Source organism: Zeus faber, assembly GCF_960531495.2.
Source record: "Zeus faber genome assembly, chromosome: 11".
In the NCBI taxonomy this organism is placed as follows: domain Eukaryota; kingdom Metazoa; phylum Chordata; class Actinopteri; order Zeiformes; family Zeidae; genus Zeus; species Zeus faber.
Window position 1 is genome coordinate 18,583,896 of NC_137205.1, and position 20,070 is coordinate 18,603,965.

Here is a 20,070-nt window from a genome sequence, read left to right on the forward strand (position 1 = left end):
TATTTACTCAGCAAATTGTTATGTTTTACTTTGTGATATTTTGGAACCTATATTACCCAAGTTCCTGTTAACCACCACACAGTCAAATGGGGAATCAATGACATCATATGATGTGCCAATTGCAATACGATGGAAAAAAACAGGACATTGTTTAACTGTAGAGTTCCAGCCCACTCACTGAGTAAGTTATATCTGCAAGAACGTATCCAGTATAAAGAAGAAGTACCACCACACTAGAAGAAAAGTGTCCCTGAAGAGGTTGTGACCTGGTAGGTACCCATCTAATAAAGCCATTATAGTGTAGCCATGAACAATAACTATATAAGAAAAAGTAATTTATTGGAAAGTACTACCAACATAAACCTAGGATGACTACAATTGTGACTTGAATTGATGGGAAATAGAGGAGGAGAAAGAATTGCCTACTTTCCATCCGAGTTATTACCCACATCATTAATTTTTGTATTTCTAATGTAGTTTCTTTGTATTTACCTACTTATTTACAGCGGTAATTACCTAACAATATATTATAATTTATCATTTATTTGCGGGGTAAATACTTAGTAATTAGGGGACTGTAAAAGGAAGGGTAACCCTTAAAAATTATATTTTTCGCAATTTTTTGTACACTTAAGATTCGATTTTTACAAGCTTTTAAAATGTTAACTTGTAAACACAGTCCATAACCCATTACCAAACAAGTGCCGCCGCTACTGATTCACTATTGAAACACACTAGTGTTAAATTCCTAGTTTGTTACTGAAATCAATTAATTTGCATGGATTAAAAATGTGTAATAGATGAATGTGATATGACATTTATTTTCTTATTTATTTTCCCTTTCGTGTGTATTTTTGAGGTTATTCTATATGTTAGGAAATAACTCTTTGAATTTTTTTCAAAAACGCTGAAAAAATGAACTGCGACCTTATCAGTTTACTCATGGTATGGATATATTTTCCGGACAAAATACACAAAATAACGCCTTGATGATCAGAAATGATATTATGCCCAAAGCCATTCAATGGTATTATCTTCTGATCTCTTGTTTTTTATTTAAAAGTGGAGATTCTCACAATTATTCTCACAATCTAAATCCAACCTCTAACACTTTTTGACGTTCACTTCGGTATCAAGACATCACGAGGTATTTCAACATCTTTATTTTTTTTATTGCACAACACAGTAAACAAACAGCAGACCAATATGAGGCATCATGTTATCGAACCATTAAGCCGAGTGTGCCTCCATATGTTGAAGGATCGCTCTGTTTGTTTTGTTTTTTCCTTCAGCAGATGAGAACAGCTCAAGAACGAGACGACTGATTAGGTCGTTCTTCTCCAGGGACGAACATCGCTGGTGAACAGCTTCCCTCGTGTCCCCCGTCCGCCGCGCTTCGACGTGCACCACGCGCCTGTCCTGCGGGGCGGGTAAGAGGAGTTAGGCAGCGAACACGGGTTGACTTTGAAATAGAGAAGGCCCTTTCACGGCTGCGGGTTCTGGTGATTAGAGCCTTTACTGAGCCTCTAATGATATAGAAAAGTCCATTGATTAGAAATGAGCTCATCATGTGTCAAAAAGGCGGACATTTTTCAGAATAGGTGTATGAAAATCCGAGCAGGAATCAAGAAAAGGATCCTCTTGAGAGATCTTCGTTAAAAGCCCTTCTTTTTAAACTCTGAGTGTCAGCTCTATCTTTGCCCGTCGGCCGAGCTTTTTAGACTTGCTGTTTCTCTTTAATGGTCCTTTTTTCCTCGCGCTGAGTAAGCTGTAGGTAGAGCAAAATGTCAAAAAGCAAACATCTGAGAAAAGCCCCGAGCCATTAAAAAGAAAATACACGTTTCCATTGTCTGCATAAATGATGTATATTTTGCTATTTTAGTTCTGGGCTCGCTGCCCTTTTATCCAGCCAAAGAAGAGAGGCGGAGCCTTTGACATAAATCCCCGAAGTGAGGTTGATCTCCCAGTGTGTCGAGGGTCACTGCTCCCCCGGGAGCTTCCGCACACTCAATAACAGAATAATAGCCTGCGGGGACGCCCCGACAGTATTTGTAACATGTTTTTCAGTCTTGTAACTGACACATGACGACTTTCGGCTTAATTCCACCGAGGCCGTAGATCGCATCAGATTAGAAAGCAGGACGCTAATCACAAGTGTAATGTGTGTCATGCCACAGGCTGTGTCTCGGCAAGGGGAAACGCCTTTGGACGTGATAAATATCTGTTCCTCAAGTGACTCATGTATTCATGGATTCATTCATTTATTTTGGGTTGTTCATCAAAACTCACAGATACAGCTTTGGTTTGTTCTTTTTAGTGTCACTCGTCCTGTCAACCACTCTATCCAGGCAACGCAAATAACACGCGATACGGAAGAAGCACGTCGATTTGCATAAACGAGACAGCCTTTCCGAACGCGTGGGCGGGCGAGCGAGCAAACAAGCGCCCTGGTTGATTGATTGAATCGGTCGAGGTGGAAGAGGAGGAGCAAGTGAGGGAACGCGTGAATGAGTGGGAGCCATCAGGACGATGATGAATTAAATCTTCTCCCTTGTCTTTTCTGTCCTCCCACCCCCATCAGTGTCCTGGAGAATTTGCAGGTGGCCCTCCGCTGCTTTAGAACGATGGCAGAAAATGTGTTCCCCGCGCTCAACTTCTCAACGTCGCCCTCGCCTTCACCCCCTCTCAACACCACCCTCGTGTCCAACGCCACCGACAACGCCTTCAGCGTGTTCGATGGCTGCGAGGGGATGGTGGAGGGCATCCTCTTCGATCTGACCGTGCAGTGCATCAACGTGATCATGGGCATCCCGGCCAACATCCTCGTCATCGCCATCCTCATCCGCAATCGCAAAGCGCCCTCCACATCGGACATATTCCTGGGCTGCCTGGCCATGATGGACGCGTACTTTGGCGCCATGGTGCCCCTCATCTTCCTCAACCTCTACCACTGGCAGAGCAAGGAGGTGTGGTCGGCCGTGAAGTTCTCCTACGGGGTCAAGGACACCAGCGGACCCCTGTTCCTCTCCTGCATCTGCCTGGACCGCTTCATCGCCGTGCTCTTCCCCGTGGCGTTCGGCCACCTGAAAGACAGCAAATACAGGATAAGCCTCTCCGTCCTGGTGTTCCTCCTCACCTTCACCTACGCGTCGGCCAAGACCGTGGGGGGCCTCCCCAACTTCGAGAAGGTCTTCACCGGGGAGATCCTGGCCGTCTTCGCCTGGGTGCTCGCCTCCAACGTGGGCATCCTGGTCGCCTTGAGGCGGTCTCGCGGCGCGGGCAAAGACAAGATGCACCCCATGAAGAGGAAGGCCTTCACGACGGTGCTCTTCATCCTGGCCATCACCGTGTTCAACTACCTGCCGTCCGTGGCCCTGTTCCCCTTCGAGGACCACTACGCCCCGGACGTGTTCCGCTGCTACGTGCAGCCCGCCGGCTTTGCCTTCATCAACGTCAGCAGCAGCATCCAGCCGCTCATCTTCCTCTCAAATCTGAGGAGCTTTCCCTTCCTCCCCGAGAGCTGCGCCCAGAGGAGCTCCGCATGTTGGAACAAGGAGAACAACACAGCCACACTCACCCTGAGCGTCTCAGCCTAAATTCTACGGGATATTGAGTACATTTACATTTACATTTACATTTAGTCATTTAGCAGACGCTTTTATCCAAAGCGACTTACAAGGGAGAATAACATTCAGCTACATTGCGACAGAGATTAGTGTAATAAAAAAATGAAATTGAAATTGAATGAGAAATTGAATGAGATGAAATGAAAGTTTGGAGAAATGGTAAACGTTTCTGAAACATCTTAGATCAGTGATTTCTCACCGATCAATAGCTTTTGCACACTGTAGACATTGCTGTGTAGTACCAGTCTATCACTGTTCAATTTCTGACGGAGAACATGAAAATAAAATAAACTTTTTTTTTTTTAATGTTTCCATGGAGCATCTGTCAACGGGTTCAACTTCATGAAACATTTTTAAAGTTTACTCTGCATCCTAAAATGTTGATGTAGGTTCCAGGTACTGTATGTAAAGAAGCACAACACCTGATTACGACTGGTTGTGTAGGGACGTTTGTTGTCATTTTTTGGATTATTTAAGACTGGAGCGCCCTCGTGTGCTCAATCATATGTTTCGCCCAGTAGTGTAATTGCGTCATTCCTTCATTGGGGGTGGGAAGGGAACATGGAAACACTTACATTTCCAGGACAATAACACAGATCTTCTGTTCGGATATAGTTGGAAATCTAGCGACGGCCCAGGTGGAAGGAGTTATACCACAGAAATTTCGATTTAAGTTAAACGATAGACCACGGTAGACACGTCCTGCTCTTATTACTTAGTAAATGATGTGTCAACGTTACAGTACATGCGACAGGCCAAGTCCAGCAAATAAATCTATTCATTTGCTGCGTTATTTTGGAGAGTTATTTGAGAATTGCTTGGAGTAATAATAATAGTATTGGAGAATGTAAATTGTAGAATAATTTGCATAGGAAGTATTGTAGCCCCTCAATGTCTTGTTGCAACTTGTTGATTCAAAACTTTGATTTATTAATTTCCATAAATAACCTTTATATCGTATGTATCTTATGTAAAGCACTAGTGTATGAAATGTATTATATATAATATGGCCAAGAGGTAGAATTTGATACAAAAAATGGATTTGACCGAGTTTAAAATTGTAGAATCATCTGCGTTGTAACAAGCAGCTTATGGATGATAGCGATAAGGTGCAATGCAAAAGATATGAAGTGGTCCAACTTAATGTACAATACATCAAATTGATATGATCCTCAAACCATCTTCAACGCAACAGTAATGGTGATCATCAATCCTTCATCATCTCTAAGGCCAAATTAATATGTCTTATTGAATGATTTTTATATTTCATTTACCAAGGCAGGATTCCTATGACGTTCTCAGGTAGAACCTAACCACTCATTCACGCAACATGGTCACAAACACGTTCTCTGGGAGAATCCTCAGTGGCTGTTTGCACTGTGTGTAGAAATATGGAAGTAGCATGTCTGTGAAGGTGTGTGTGAACGTATAAATGAGTAAGTCATCGGCAGAGTCATAGAAACACAGCGTCCCCCTGTCGTAATCCAGCTGCACCCTGACTTGGCGAGGCGCCTTGGTCAAAGTCAGGGCCGTGGGCGGGGAGGTCATGGCCCTGAACTCTCCGTCCCGGAAACACAGGGTCCAGAAGCCGTTCTCGGGCCGGGCGGAGACCTCGGTGCTCCTCGACGCCGTGGCGGAGGTGACTCCCAGGAGCCAGTCCTGGTTACTTCCTGTTTCCACGACCCAGCGGTGGCTTCCTGAGCCCAGGGCGCTCATGCCCACCACCTCGGCGCTGACATGGAAGCGCTCCGGGTTGTCGGGGCAGAAGTGGGGCTGGCTGGAATAGTGCAGGGAAGTGAGGTCCTCGGACAGGATGAGGCAGGGGTGTGCTGTGTTTGGGTCCAGTGTCACTGGAGCTAAAAAGAAAAGAGACGAACTATAAATAGAGTTGAGGCCATTTCACAACTGCAGTGGCCGCCCTGGCCCTTTAAGAGCAGAGCTATTCAACTGCATTCTGCATACGCTTGTAAAACAATGGGAAAGACAGTGGGAAAAACACTCTTTCAGTCTTCAAATGAGCTTCATCTTCATAAAATTAACCAATACAGTTCTGGATAATGCTGCTTTTGCATAGTCACATGGTTGTTGGTTCTTTAATAGTAGTAACTAATGTAATTATAGTTCACTGCTCGGGACTAAGACTGCTAAGCTTTTGGCCTGCGAACCACCAGTTGATAGTACTGATTTAAAGACACCACAACATCCAAATTATTTTATAAAGGGATGAAAGGGTATATTTGAAAAAGTGATCATTATTCAATTAGTTACATTTTTGATATAATAACAATAATTATTATAATTCTTAAAATGATATTATAACCCCTTTTATGATCTTAGTATAACTTAAACGTTTGTAAGACTTCCAATTCTTGGAGAAATCCAGCCAACTTTTGGTTACAAGCAAAATAACTTGTCCAATAACCAGAGACTAATGGAGAGTCTGGTATCTACCAACAGCAGTTTCAAATCCCCATTCAAGCATTTCAGTTTCGTTGTGCTTCTGAGCAGTGGAAACCCGTATTGTCACAGCCTTTTAACAACACCGGACGTTGCCCTGTATGTACTCACTGTACTCAAAATGGTTGTGCATTTTCTCCCAGCTTCTGTACTTGAGATTGTTCAGGTGCTTGCTCACGTCGATCAGCGCTCCAGACATGTTTTCGACGTCAAGTTCTCCGCCGTGATACCTGCGAGAGCCAGCAATTACACCGACAAAGATTGCCCTGGTTATTCCGCATGACGGCAAAAAGTGTAGAAATAAGTGTATAAAAAAAGAAAAGTACATACCTTTTCTCGATGGCTTTGAAGTTCTGAAAACAAACACACTGCGTGAGCTCGCGGGGTCCATGCTAATAGCGGTGGGTGCGGCGCGTGAAGGGGACCAACCTGCAACAGCTCCATGTCGTCTCCTTTTATCTCCTCCAGGACGCTGATGTTTTCTCGGAGGGACAGCATCTCGGCCGAAACGTCGACGATCTTGTCCCTCAGTGCGCCCATCTTCTCCTCCTCCTCGGCCTTGAGTGCCGCCAGCCTGTGCGATTCCTCCTTGTGGAGGACCTGGTGGAGCTGCTCGAACTGCACCTTGATCATCCTGCCGGTTTCCAGGGCCTGGCTCTGAAAAAAGGGGGGTGAGCGCGAAATAGCGACGGTGCGCTTCAATCGTTGTTCACTTGCAGCCAGCGCAAGATATCAAGGCGTGGACGTTACCTTAATGTGTTTAAGCATGTCCTTGGAGGTGTGCTGAATTATTTTGAGTTTGTTCAGTTTGTCTTGTAGGTTCTTGTGTGTCGAACTAAGCACATCCTGAAAGCGCAGATAAATGGATTACCTGTTGGTTCCCAAATAGGTACTCAATGTCGAGATTGACAGCCAAAAAGCACTAATCAGGATAAGGAAGGCAATAATGGACGCAGTAAACCTGATGAGCAGCATTCTGCGCTGAGGGCAGATCCTCTACCGTTTTACTGTCGCCGAAACAACATGGAGCAAGGCAGGGCCATCGTTATTGTTATTTAGAAAGTCTTAGAAAATGACACTACTCGTCCCAAAGAGAGTTTGATAAAGACCAAAAATGTAATAATAATAATAACAACGACAAGCAACAATACCGCTCACCTTGCAATCCTGTGCGGCCTCCTCTATCGGTAAGAAGTCATGATTCTTGTGCGTTTTGGAGGACTGACACACCACGCAGATGGGCTGCTTGTCCACCAGACAGAAGAGTTTGAACCTCTCCCCGTGGAGGCTGCATTTGAGCACGTCCTCCTCCGGCGCCACACTCAGCCTCTTCACCTCCTGGACGGCCTCGCAGAGGTTCCTCAGAGCAAGATTGGAAGGCGGGTTGCATTTCGAGGCTTTCTTCCGGCACACGGGGCACTCGCGCGAGCCCGCGGTGTCCCAGTAGCGCCTGATGCAGCCCCGGCAGAAGCTGTGGCTGCACGACAGCAGCACGGGGTCCCTGAAGATGTCACAGCACACGGGGCACAAGAGGTCGTCCTCCGGGATAGACATTAGCCCGGGAGCTGCGATGCGCAATGAATGGATTCCACAGTTTGGGAGCAAGTTCCCCGAGATGTGATCGATGCTCTCCACCGCGTCGGGAAGGGGAGAGTGACTTATCTCATGTTAATAAGCTTGTTTCCTGAAGGGCCTTCCTCCAGTGCAGACACAACGGTCTGTGTGCGAGGGCGGCTCCAAAACAGCTCATAGCTCAGTGGGAAGCAAGCGGAAACAACGCTCTATTATAGCAGCCCCGAGAAACAGGAAGTGAAGCCTGATTGGGCGGCGGCGGAGTTGCTTGGAACTGTCTGAAAACTAGCTGCACGGTTGGAATGTTATCGTACAGGACATGAATGTGAGACATTCTCAGTGCAGGCTCGTGGCCAGAGGCCAAATTGTCAGACCAGTCGAGATACACCAAGTTGTTATAGCAACTCAAAGTCGACATGGGACAATTTATATGTGCGTTGACCAAGACTTTGAGTGTAGATCACAATAGAAACTTCCCTTTCTATCAAACAACTCCCCCGCCATGTGACACAGTGTCTGCAGCAAAAGGGAGGCACTTCAGCAGGAAGCAGACGCATGCGGTCGGGCTTGAAGGGCTTGTTGTAATGGAGCTTAAGTGACTCAAACAGACTTCTTCTCATCATTGCCACAAACTATTTGAGATTTTAATCACCTGCAGTTACTTAATTCAACCAATCAGGGTCCACCACACCCTCAGAGATCTAATCCTGTTGCTGCCTAAAAGCATTTGTACTGTTGTTTCTTGCTTTCCCAGCTTCCACCTAGCTACACCAGTATCAAGTCCCATGTCCACCAGTATCAGCTCTCATCTCCACCAGTATCAAGTCCCATCTCCACCAGTATCGAGACCCATCTTCACCAATATCAGGTCCCATCTCCACCAGTATCAGCTCCCATCTCCACACTATGGAGTCCCATCTCCACAAGTATCAGCTCCCATCTCCACCTCCATCGAGTCCCATGTCCACCAGTATTAGCTCCCATCTCCACCAGTATCAGCTCCCATCTCCACCACTATCGAGTCCCATGTGCACCAATATCAGGTCCCATCTCCACCAGTATCAGCTCCCATCTCCACCACTATCGAGTTCCATCTCCACCAGTATCAGCTCCCATCTCCACCACTATCGAGTCCCATGTCCACCAGTATCAGCTCCCATCTCCATCAGTATTGAGTCCCATATCAACCAATATCAGCTTCCATCTCTACTAGTATCAGCTCCCATCTCCACCAGTATCGGGTCCCATCTCCAAACCTCTTCTTATAAATAACACAGCATATACTTGGATTCCACTATTTAAGCCTCAATAAGCCCTGATTGCATTAAATGGAGAAAAATAAAATATCTATATCTCTCTATCTGTATAATCTGCACATACATTTTACAAGCACCACCACATTGGTGACTGTGACGTCTGCAGGGGGTTAAGGGTAGGTCCACCAGTGACAATTATTTCTGAATTATTTGGAATTAAGTGAATTCAAGACCAATAATTCAAGATAAATCATTCGCTGAGGAATGAGTCTAATGCCGTTGACAGCATTTTAACTAAATGCATATTGCTTGTTTGATTTTTGATTTTAATGCAATTTTGTATATTTTATCAGCTTATTCTTATCCTGTTTTTTTATGTATTTAATTATTTTATTGTTGTACTTTGTAAATACAGTTTGCTTGTTTGCTGTGCTTGTTTGCATCGCTTTTATTGTTACTATGTGTTGGCCGTCTTTTAATGTAAAGCACTTTAGGTTGCATGTCATGTAGAAAAGGTGCTGTAAAAATAAGTTTATCAACGTTATCATTATTATTATTATTTTATTATTATTATTTTCTATCATTATTAGGGGTCCAGCCCACAAAAGTGTCTGGAACACGACAACCCCTGGCGCTACGGACACTGTTGAACCGGGACGTCACAGACATCCCGTGGTTGAAGTTTATCCATATCAATCCCCACACGAAGCAGGAATTTGTGGAAAAAAATATGAAATTCGTGAATGCGTGTGTGAGTGTGTGTGTGTGTGTGTGTGTGTGTCTGTGTGTGTGTGTGTGCGTTAGTATCGCCTTACCTGCTTGATGTCGGCGGGGCTTTTTGTTTGATATTTTATCTCTTTTGTCCATTTTGTAAATAAACGCATTCTGTTCAGATCTAACCCTCCGTATTTTGCGGCATTCAAGCCAGTCGTGACACACAAACTGGAGGAGTCCGAAACAGCCCAAAACATATTGCGTGTTTGTGTCCTCACACATGGAGTTCGCTTGGAGCTCATGAGCGACGGGTCTGAATCGACACCAGTATCGACACTAATTACAATTTTTCGAGTTGCCATGGAACGAAGCATCAGTTTGTTTCTGTTTCTTTACATCAGCGTTACTACAAAAAACAAGTTACAATTTTCTGAGTTCTCTTTGAACGCAGCATCGGCTGACGTAATGACGCAACACACGCACATGCGCAAATGATGGCTCGCACAGGTCACATGATAGCATTTGTAGTCTAGTGAGAGGTCAACAACTGGGCCCCGACCAATGTAGCGGCACGTGCAGATGGGACTGACGTCAGACTTTCATGGATGTCGTGGATCCAACGAACCCACAGACAATCTGAATAAGATGCTTATTCGGGGCAGTTCCAAGATGGCGTCGTTCGCGTTTCACCCAGATCAGTTCAGTATAGTGGATGAAGTTGAACTATGTTTGGTATGTATGCACATATGTCATCGAAATGATTCAATGTAATTATACTAAACCTTATTACTTCCAGAATACTATCAATTTACATTGTGTTTGGTATAAAAACCTTAAATAAGGTAAAACAACATTTTTATATTCTTCATCAAATTGATGGTTTAAGAATAACTATCCTGGTTGTATGACCAAAATAACACACTACTAATGAAATAGTATGGTTAATAAATTATTACACTCTATACAGACACATATGTTTGAATTTAATTTGTATGTTATAAGAGGAAGCAAAAAATATTTCTGCTCTGTTCAAAAATGTTATTTGTTATTCGTCATGCATTTGCACTCTAAGCAGGTGGAGGGGTGATACGCTAACAATACGTTATAAGATCATCTTATTTTTCTGTCTTAAGTATTAACTTCTTCTTCTTTTAATTTTGGCTGCTCCCGTTAGGGGTTGCCACAGCGGATCATCCGCCTCCAACACCTTCTGTTCTGCGCATCTTCCTCCCTTACACCAACCGCCTGCACGTCCTCCCTCACCACATCCATAAACCTTCTCTTCGGCCTCCCTCTTTCCCTCTTGCCTGGCAGCTCCATCCGCAGCATCCGTCTCCCAATCTAACTCTCATCTCTCCTACACACGTGTCCAAACCATCTCAATCTGGCCTCTTTTCCACCAAACTGTCCAACCTGAGCTGTCCCTCTAATGTTCTCATTCTTAATCCTGTCCATCCTTGTCACTCCCAATGAAAATCTCAACATCCTCAACTCTGCCACCTCCAGTTCAGCCACCTGCCTTTTTGTCAGTGCCACAGCCTCTAAACAGTACAACATAGCTGGTCTCACTACCGTCCTCTAGACCTTCCCCTTCACTCTTGCTGGGACCCTTCAGTCACAGATCACATCGGACACTCTTCTTCACCCACTCCACCCTGCCTGTACTCTAATCTTCACCTCTCTCCCGCACTCTCCACTGTTTTGGATGGTCGACCCTAAGTACTTGAACTCATCCGCCTTCTTTACCTCCACTACTTGCATTCTCAGCTTTTCGCTGCCCTCCCTCCATTTCAGGCACATGTATTCCGTCTTACACCTGCTGACTCTCATTCCTCTTCTCTCTAATGCATGCCTCCACTTCTCCAGGCTCTCCTCAACCTGCTCCCTACTCTCGCTACAGATCACAATGTCATCCGCGAACATCATCGTCCACGGAGGCTCCTGCCTGATTTCATGTGTTAACCTGTCCATCACCACTGCAAACAAGAAAGGGCTCAGAGCTGATTCTTGATGCAATCCCACCTCCACTTTGAATGCCTCCGTCACGCCTACTGCACACCTTACTACTGTCTGACTGCCCTCATACATATCCTGTACCACTCTTACGTACTTCTCTGCCACCCCCGACGTCCTCATGCAATACCACACTTCCTCTCTCGGAACCCTATCATATGATTTCTCTCATTCCACAAAGACGAAGTGCAACTCCCTCTGGCCTTGTATTAATTTACAAAAAACAAAGAAAGGAAAATAAATTGGCCCTTAAACGGAGCCAGCTCCCGTCGTTCACTTATAGGAGTCAGCTCGCAGCCGACACATCATTAGAGGTCACAGCGAAACACAGACATAGCCGCGATTGGACTGATATGCTTCTGAGGACAACTTACACACACTAGAGTAAATTCTACAGAATAAAAACCCAATAACATCACTGTCAGAATTCATAGACATTCCTGAGACATCAATATATACAAACTTCCTGAATTGTAGATACTGGTAACAATATCCATAAGCAATTACATAATATAAGGAACATGTATTTATTGTGAATGTGTTTTGAAATATTTTCATTATTTTTGGGTTCTCTTCCAGATGCCTAAAAGATTTGTTACAATTAAACAAAAATGTGTAGCCCACTACATACAATTAATTTCATTATATATCCTCTAATTGAAGTCAGTTAAACCCCTTTCCTTAGTTCATTTATTTATAGGTTTATAAAATAGATTATTATTGTAAATGCAGTTTTCTATTGAAGGGCCATAAAATAATTCATGTTCCCCAAAACGGATTAATAATCCTGATAAATAATCATACTCACAATATTGACTTCACTTCACACAATATTACTTCAGAATGACAACCGCTGTTAGTTGCGGCCTAGGAAACCCACCCGCAGCCACAAGCACCGTCCGGTCATAGAATGATGGCCGGAACAAATTAACTTCTGCATCACAAAACACACCAGCCAAAGCACACCCGCCCATTGAACTTTAACGGAGGGCTGGACCCTCTTGCTGCCTGCAGCTATTTTTATTATAACAATAATAATTGTCATTATCATCATCATCATCATTAATGGCTTTACATGTGGAGTACCCGCAGAGGCAGGTCAACGGTGGACCAGGTAACGCTACTCACCCAGGACATCGAGGACAGCTTCCAAGATAATGAGAAAGCTGGAGTAGTATTCCTAGACCTGACAGCCGCTTATGACACCGTGTGGCACCGTGGACTACACCTGAAACTGTTGAGAACAATCCCGGACCGGCGCATGGTGAGATTTATTATGGAGATGCTATCTAACCATAGCTTCATCCTACAAACCAGCGATGGCCAGACCAGCAGGCTCAGAAGGCTGAAGAACGGTTTCCCGCAAGGCTCTGTCCTCTCACCAATGTTATTTAACATCTATATTCACGACCTGCCAGACACAACATCCAAGAAGTACGGCTATGCGGACGACCTGGCCATCATGCTTCGATGCCCAACATGGAACACTATGGAAGAAGGCCTCAACCGAGACATGGGCATCCTGGCAGACTACCTCCAGAAGTGGCACCTTCAGCTCAGCATGGGCAAAACAGTGTCTGCAGCTTACCACCTCTACAACCGGGAGGCAAGAAGGGAACTGGACGTGCATGTTGGCAACATCCGCCTGGAGTTCCAGCAAGCCCCCAAGTACCTCGGCGTATGCTTGGACCGGACGCTGTCCTACAAGCAGCACCTGGATGAAGTGAAGGCCAAGACAACCGCAAGGGTCTCGCTCATCTGCCGCCTTGCAGGCTCGACTTGGGGAGCTTCCCCCCAGACCCTACGCATATCCACGCAAGCCCTGGTCCTACCCATAGCGGAATACTGTGCCCCTGCCTGGAGCAGAAGTCCACATGCGAACAAGGTGGATACTGTCATCAACAGCGCCCTCCGGATAGTAACTGGTTGTCTGAAACCCACCCCTCTGTCCTACCTGCCAGTCCTAGCTGGTATCGCCCCACCCAGTCTCCGACGGGAAGCAGCTACCCTCGCCCTGGCAAGGAAAGCCCAGAAGAACGACTGGCACATCCTACACAAAGCCACAACAACACCGGCACCACCATGCAGGCTCAAGTCTCGCCATCCCTACAACAAGGCAGCACAAGAGATGCTACAGTCGATCCCTGACGACTTGTCCAAGGACGCCTGGCTGGCAGCATCCTGGAGACAATCGTGGGAGTCAGCTACGCCCTCCCGCATCCAACGATACATCCGGGACCCAGGAGGAGGTGTCAAAGGAGAAGACATGCCACGCCACCTATGGACCTCGCTGAACCGCCTGCGTACTGGCGTCGGGCGCTTCAAGTCCTCTCTAAAGAAGTGGGGCCTCTCCGACAGTGCGTCATGCGAGTGTGGCGAACCTGAACAGACTGCCGAGCACATAATCACCAGCTGCCCCCTATACAGCCCACCCTCAGAAGCTGGCCTTTTTGACCTAGGACTGGAGACGAGGGCGTGGCTATATGACACTGAGTTGGCCATCTGATGATATACGAAAGAAGAAGATGTGGAGTTCCTGCTTCCACCCTAATTTAGAATCTCTACACACAGGCCTGTGAATAAGCTGCATACAAAAAATATATAAATATAGCTCCCCAAATGTCTTTCATGTATGTGTGTAAAAGGAAGGGCGAGAGAGAAAGCGAAAGAGACGGAGAGACACTACGACAGAGAAAGAGACGGAGAGGGATAGAGAGAGATAGAGAGACAAAGAGAGAGAAACACAGAGGGGGGGAGAGAGACAGAGGGAGAGAGGGGAAGGGGGAGACACAGAGAGAGAGAGACAGAGACAGAGACAAAGAGAGAGAGAGAGAGAGAGAGAGAGAGGGCGTAAGGAGTAGTGCATTTTTCCGTGCAATCCGCAAGAACCCATTCCTGCGGCATCCTACCGGCCACCTCCACGACTCCGGGTTCCGCCCCTCTCTCCTCCCCCTCTCCTCCCACGTGTTCTTGCCGCGGAGATCACGTCATTTTTTTTTTCGCCAACGAGAGAGGCGGCGCCTGACGGACCCAGTAAAAGGCAGGAGCGGAGTCCATTGAGTCGCCATCGCACTGATCTACGAGTGAAGCGCCGTCGCCCCGTCCATCCAGAAAATGCGTGAAATTGTGCACCTGCAAGCCGGCCAGTGCGGAAACCAGATCGGAGCTAAGGTACGACGCGTGCGGCTGAAAAAAATCACGTCGTTCCTGACGACTCCATGCGGGCGTGCCCCCGTGTAATCCACGGCCCTTCGCCGGGAGCCTTTTTTTTTTTTTGTGTGTGTGTGTCTGATGTTGTTGTGTGGAATACATTGCGAAATACATTTATTTGAATGAGGAAATGAAATAGAACGCCGCGTGTTTTTGACGCCCCGCTCTTCTGCTTTTCCTCTCAAATCGACCGGCATTGCGCGGATAAGCGCCCCTGTGTTCGGTTCATTGTCCGCGCGGGCCTCTCCCACCCGCCCCCACGCAGCGCGGGCTAGCTTAACCGTGGATTGGATCGGGGCGTGGTGAGTCCTCTACGCCAACGAGGAGGCCCGTTCCGGTCGTTTTAACCGCGAACCCGCGTCGAGCCGTTGGCGCGGGGCGCGGTGTCGTAAAGGTGCCGTAAAGGTGTGCCCCCCCCAAATTTTAAAAAAAAAATTAAAAATTAAACACTATCCGCGATCCGCGCCGGACAACCCGCAAGGGAGGGCCGTCGCCGGCGTGGAAAGTGGAGTTTGGCCGCTTGGAGTGCGCGCTTCCTATTCAATCCGTGTTAATCCGCTGTTTGGGGCCCACACCGGCCGCGCGGCCTGTACGGACGGCAACTAACTGAATGGTTTTATCGGAGCCCGCGTTGTGCCACGGGCGCAGGGCATATTTCTCTCGACTGCGCACACCTGCCCGACCTGCGCGCGTTCCGTGGGCCCAACTCGGCAATTCCGGGTCGAAATACGCAGGTACGAGATGGCATCCGGAGCTACGCGGAACATTTATATCATTGCCATGTGACGACGGCGACCAGTAGCGAACAACTGCGCACATTTATTGGGTATTTAATCTGCATCCCTCGGGTGGGACCAGATGCGACGACGCGTGGCTCTGTAATCCCTCCCTCCCGCTCAACATCCGCTGTTACGCAGCAGCGCTGAGCGCTGCTTTATAATCCAATCCGGGGTGAAGTAGAAGGCTTGCAATAAAGCACAAAAATGTGACTAATGTTCAAATATAAAATGTGAGATGAACCGATCGATCGGCCACGATCGCAATTGGTCGGTTTTCACCGGCCGGTAAGCGTCAGATCTACTGTATTTTCAGGTTCTGTGCCGGTCACGTTGACGCCCTGTACTGCGCTCATGTGCTGAACTCGTAGAAATGCTCCAATATTCAAAACCCGACGCCAACGTGATGTTGCGTAGTTGACGCAAAAAAAAAAGAGTGAAAGAGAGAAAATGTTGGCGTTTAGAGCTACTTCAAGGTAAAGAACGAAGATTGGATAAATTATTTATTTATCGCCCGACAATATTCGAACATTGTGAGGACTGCGTCTCTACCGCTGTCGCGGTGAAAAGTGACTCTTTTTTTTTTTTTTCTTTTTTTTTGACGAGTCACTCCGTAAAACGAGGCGTTGGTTTCCATTTACTGGGTTGTACGCCCGCCGAGCGAACCAAAGTGAGAAGAGACGGCCATTTATTTATTTATTTTGGATGATTGCAATTCATTTGCGAAGTACCATGTGAATATAATTACATGTCGTCGATCACGTGAGCGTGATCAGATCACGGGATGTATTTGTCAACGATGTGCAGCAGATCGAAAAAAATCGGAATCTGCAGGTCAGACTTGAATAAAATAAAAATAAAAAATCAGAAATAGGAATGGGATATTTTCCCAAGGTTGGTAGGTCTACAACTGGGTCAGAGCATCTCCAAAACGGCAGATCTTGTCGGGTGTTCCGGGTATGCAGTGGTTAGTATCTACCAAAAGTGGTTCAAGGGAGGACAACCGGCGACAGGGTGCCCAAGGCTCATTGATGCGCGTGGGGAGTGAAGTCTAGCCAGTCTGGTTCGATCCCAGAGAAGAGCTACATCCATACATCATGTGGATGGCGGGGTGCGTGTGCATCGTTTACCTGGGGAAGAGATGGCACCAGGATGCACTATTGGACGAAGGCAAGCTGGTGGAGGCAGTGTGATGTAATTGAGAATTGTTCTATTGTCATATAGTTGGTTTTATTCAATTACAATAAATGATCACAGTAAAAACTCTGTTTTCTGGAGAAACGGTAAACCTTTATGCCAGATCAGAGAGAACAGGTCGCTTTATGCCACTCCAGCTGGGATGTTGCGGGTGGACATACACGTAATGTGCTGCGGAAGGGACCTCCCGTTAATCATACCAACAGTGGCGGGCACCAAGCAAGCGCCAGTGAGGAAATTATGCGTAGGCGTGGGGCGATGTTTAGATACTGTGGAAAACATTGCATATGGTGGCAAATATCGCAATATTATCAAATATCGCAATATTATCGAATATCGGACCAGGCCTAGGTCAGAGCTATTTTAGCTGCATGGGGGGGGCCTACACAATATTAGGCAGGTGGTTTTAATGTTGTGGCCAATCGATGGATCGCCCTCTTGCTGTTTTCCACTCGCATCAACGTCTTACTTCTCTTTCAGTTCTGGGAAGTGATCAGTGACGAGCATGGAATCGATCCTACTGGTTCTTACAATGGAGACAGTGATCTACAGCTAGAGAGGATCAGTGTCTACTACAATGAGGCCTCAGGTAAGATGGTAGGGAGGTAGCAGCCGGCCCAGAGGCCCACACTCTTTTCATGTGGACACTTTATTTTAAAAAATTAACCGTATTGGTAACATTTTTTCATGATTTCAGGTGGAAAGTACGTGCCCCGGGCTATCCTGGTGGATCTGGAGCCAGGCACCATGGACTCGGTTAGGTCTGGCCCATTCGGACAGGTCTTTAGACCCGACAACTTTGTCTTTGGTAGGTCATTCAGTTTTTGCTGAATGAGGCTTGGGCTGATATTCGATGATGTCAAACATAGGTGACATTTTCATAGTATCTAAATACCTCCCACCCCCCCGAATATGCATTTCTTTATGCCCCGAACACTATACTCTTTTGGTCAACTTGTCAAATTTCTTCTGTTTAAAGGCCAGAGTGGAGCAGGAAACAACTGGGCTAAGGGCCACTACACTGAGGGTGCTGAACTGGTGGACTCTGTCATGGATGTGGTGAGAAAGGAGTCTGAGAGCTGCGACTGCCTCCAGGGCTTCCAGCTTACCCACTCTCTGGGTGGTGGCACTGGCTCCGGCATGGGCACTCTGCTCATCAGCAAGATCCGCGAGGAGTACCCCGACCGCATCATGAACACTTTCAGCGTGGTGCCCTCTCCCAAGGTGTCTGACACTGTTGTGGAGCCTTACAACGCCACCCTCTCCGTCCATCAGCTGGTGGAGAACACTGACGAGACCTATTGCATTGACAACGAAGCTCTCTATGATATCTGCTTCCGCACACTTAAACTCACTACCCCTACCTACGGAGACCTTAACCACCTGGTGTCCGCCACCATGAGTGGGGTGACCACCTGCCTCCGCTTCCCCGGTCAGCTCAACGCTGATCTCCGCAAGCTGGCCGTCAACATGGTTCCCTTCCCCCGTCTGCACTTTTTCATGCCCGGTTTTGCCCCACTCACCAGCAGGGGCAGCCAGCAATACCGCGCTCTGTCCGTGCCTGAGCTCACCCAGCAGATGTTTGACTCCAAAAACATGATGGCCGCCTGCGACCCCCGTCACGGCCGCTACTTGACGGTGGCTGCAGTGTTCAGGGGCCGCATGTCCATGAAGGAGGTGGACGAGCAGATGTTGAACGTGCAGAACAAGAACAGCAGCTACTTCGTAGAGTGGATCCCCAACAACGTCAAGACCGCCGTCTGTGACATCCCGCCCCGTGGCCTCAAAATGGCCGCCACGTTCATTGGGAACAGCACGGCCATCCAGGAGCTGTTCAAGCGCATCTCAGAACAGTTCACCGCCATGTTCCGCCGCAAGGCCTTCCTCCACTGGTACACCGGAGAGGGCATGGATGAAATGGAGTTCACCGAGGCGGAGAGCAACATGAATGACCTGGTGTCTGAGTACCAGCAGTACCAGGATGCCACCACTGAGGAGGGAGAGTTTGAGGAGGAGGGAGAAGAGGAGGCGGCCTAAAGCTTCCTCCACTTGCACCGCCAACCCTTGTTTCATGGCTCCTCTGCCATTACCCGGCTTCCTGGCGCTTTCTTTATAAATGTAACGCTTATCCCACGCTTTCAAAGACCTTCACCCTCAACTGCTACAGCTCTAGTGTTAGAGATTGATCGTAACCGATAGTTGTTCAAATGTGTTCTTGTATGTTGTGAATGCAGTGAATCTTCGACATCCTTGCATCCATCCCATCATTGCCGAGTAAAATGTTCAAGCAATTGTAACTGTGAAGCCTTAGAGAACAATTAAAAAAAAAAAAAAAATTTGTAACAGATTTCAAGTCTACTTTTGTGCTTTTATTGATTAAATGTATGATATACTTTAATCCTCGAAGATATTTAAATACACCTCTTTACTGTCATACAGAAAGGCTTGTAGTAAATAAGCGTTAGGATTCCATTTAAATTTAGAAATCTGATCTAGAGGGTGCTTAAAAGTTCAACTAGTCACCAATACACAAATATTCAAAGGAATTTATTGGACAAAGGCATACCTTAAATAATTGTGAAACATTTATACAGGAACAGTGCAATTTGTGTTCATTGATCTGAATCATAATCTTGGTTTTACTAAAATCAACTTATACTGAAGGTTACAACGATATAGTTGAATTAGCTTTTGTGTTAAAAATGAATATGCTACACATACAGTAGAGATGAAATGCAGTAAACTGATCAAGACTGGAAAAAGATGAGTCTGGGGTAAAGGAACAGAAGGCCTTGGCCTTTCCAACGGCAAAAATATATAAACCTAATTGTTGGATCACCATTTCGAATGCATATAAACATTGTCGATTTAATAAATGTATAATGCCTGAATGCATTAGAATAGTCATTACACAATTACCTATTGAGACTGCACTATATATTTTCCTTTCTTTTTTTTTACTTAAGAAAATTTAGAAAAAAATCTCCATATCATTACCACTGTTCTATTATTTGCTTGTCATGAAAATTTGCAAGCCCAAGACTTTGACCTACTAAATACCTCCTGCTTTGGAGCTCGGCGGCAGCGAGAATCTGAGCTTAGCGTGCATGAGCCAAAGCAGCAGAGCGATCAGGGAGAAGTGACGGAGGACTGTGCGTTTTCCTTCATACGTACCAAGTATTAAATCAAGACAGGTAAAACAATGATCAAAACGAGTGAACCTCGAAGTGACCTTTAAAGTCAGTTTTA

At 46.4% G+C, this 20,070-nt stretch overlaps 3 protein-coding genes across 3 annotated transcripts; 2 read left to right on the forward strand and 1 right to left on the reverse strand.

The window, feature by feature from the left end:
* The first annotated feature begins 1,868 nt into the window (after positions 1 to 1,868).
* Positions 1,869 to 3,936, forward strand: LOC307236648 (G-protein coupled receptor 183-like). Its single transcript, XM_080009124.1, has one exon. It carries the CDS (start codon positions 2,508 to 2,510, stop codon positions 3,594 to 3,596), a length of 1,089 nt encoding a protein of 362 aa, XP_079865250.1. The 5' UTR covers positions 1,869 to 2,507; the 3' UTR covers positions 3,597 to 3,936.
* A 99-nt stretch (positions 3,937 to 4,035) lies between these two features.
* LOC307236647 (zinc-binding protein A33) lies at positions 4,036 to 7,794 on the reverse strand. Its single transcript, XM_080009123.1, has 6 exons — positions 7,242 to 7,794; positions 6,834 to 6,929; positions 6,513 to 6,740; positions 6,414 to 6,436; positions 6,195 to 6,313; positions 4,036 to 5,482 (listed from the first exon to the last, which is right to left on the reverse strand). The coding sequence occupies exons 1-6, from the start codon at positions 7,635 to 7,637 to the stop codon at positions 4,944 to 4,946; spliced, it is 1,401 nt and encodes a 466-aa protein (XP_079865249.1). The 5' UTR covers positions 7,638 to 7,794; the 3' UTR covers positions 4,036 to 4,943.
* Positions 7,795 to 14,664: 6,870 nt separating this feature from the next.
* tubb4bl (tubulin, beta 4B class IVb-like) lies at positions 14,665 to 19,161 on the forward strand. The gene is made up of 4 exons (XM_080009118.1): positions 14,665 to 14,809; positions 17,302 to 17,410; positions 17,519 to 17,629; positions 17,801 to 19,161. The coding sequence occupies exons 1-4, from the start codon at positions 14,753 to 14,755 to the stop codon at positions 18,856 to 18,858; spliced, it is 1,335 nt and encodes a 444-aa protein (XP_079865244.1). The 5' UTR covers positions 14,665 to 14,752; the 3' UTR covers positions 18,859 to 19,161.
* The last annotated feature ends 909 nt before the right edge of the window (positions 19,162 to 20,070 follow it).

Coding starts and splice junctions, on each gene's coding strand:
- LOC307236648 (XM_080009124.1), top strand. CDS start 2,508: ATGAGTGGGAGCCATCAGGACGATGATGAATTAAATCTTCTCCCTTGT.
- LOC307236647 (XM_080009123.1), bottom strand. CDS start 7,637: ATGTCTATCCCGGAGGACGACCTCTTGTGCCCCGTGTGCTGTGACATC. Junction 6,930..7,241: donor AGGCCGCACAGGATTGCAAG/GTGAGCGGTATT, acceptor CTGCGCTTTCAG/GATGTGCTTAGTTCGACACA. Junction 6,741..6,833: donor ACATGCTTAAACACATTAAG/GTAACGTCCACG, acceptor CCCTTTTTTCAG/AGCCAGGCCCTGGAAACCGG.
- tubb4bl (XM_080009118.1), top strand. CDS start 14,753: ATGCGTGAAATTGTGCACCTGCAAGCCGGCCAGTGCGGAAACCAGATC. Junction 14,810..17,301: donor GAAACCAGATCGGAGCTAAG/GTACGACGCGTG, acceptor CTTCTCTTTCAG/TTCTGGGAAGTGATCAGTGA. Junction 17,411..17,518: donor CTACTACAATGAGGCCTCAG/GTAAGATGGTAG, acceptor TCATGATTTCAG/GTGGAAAGTACGTGCCCCGG.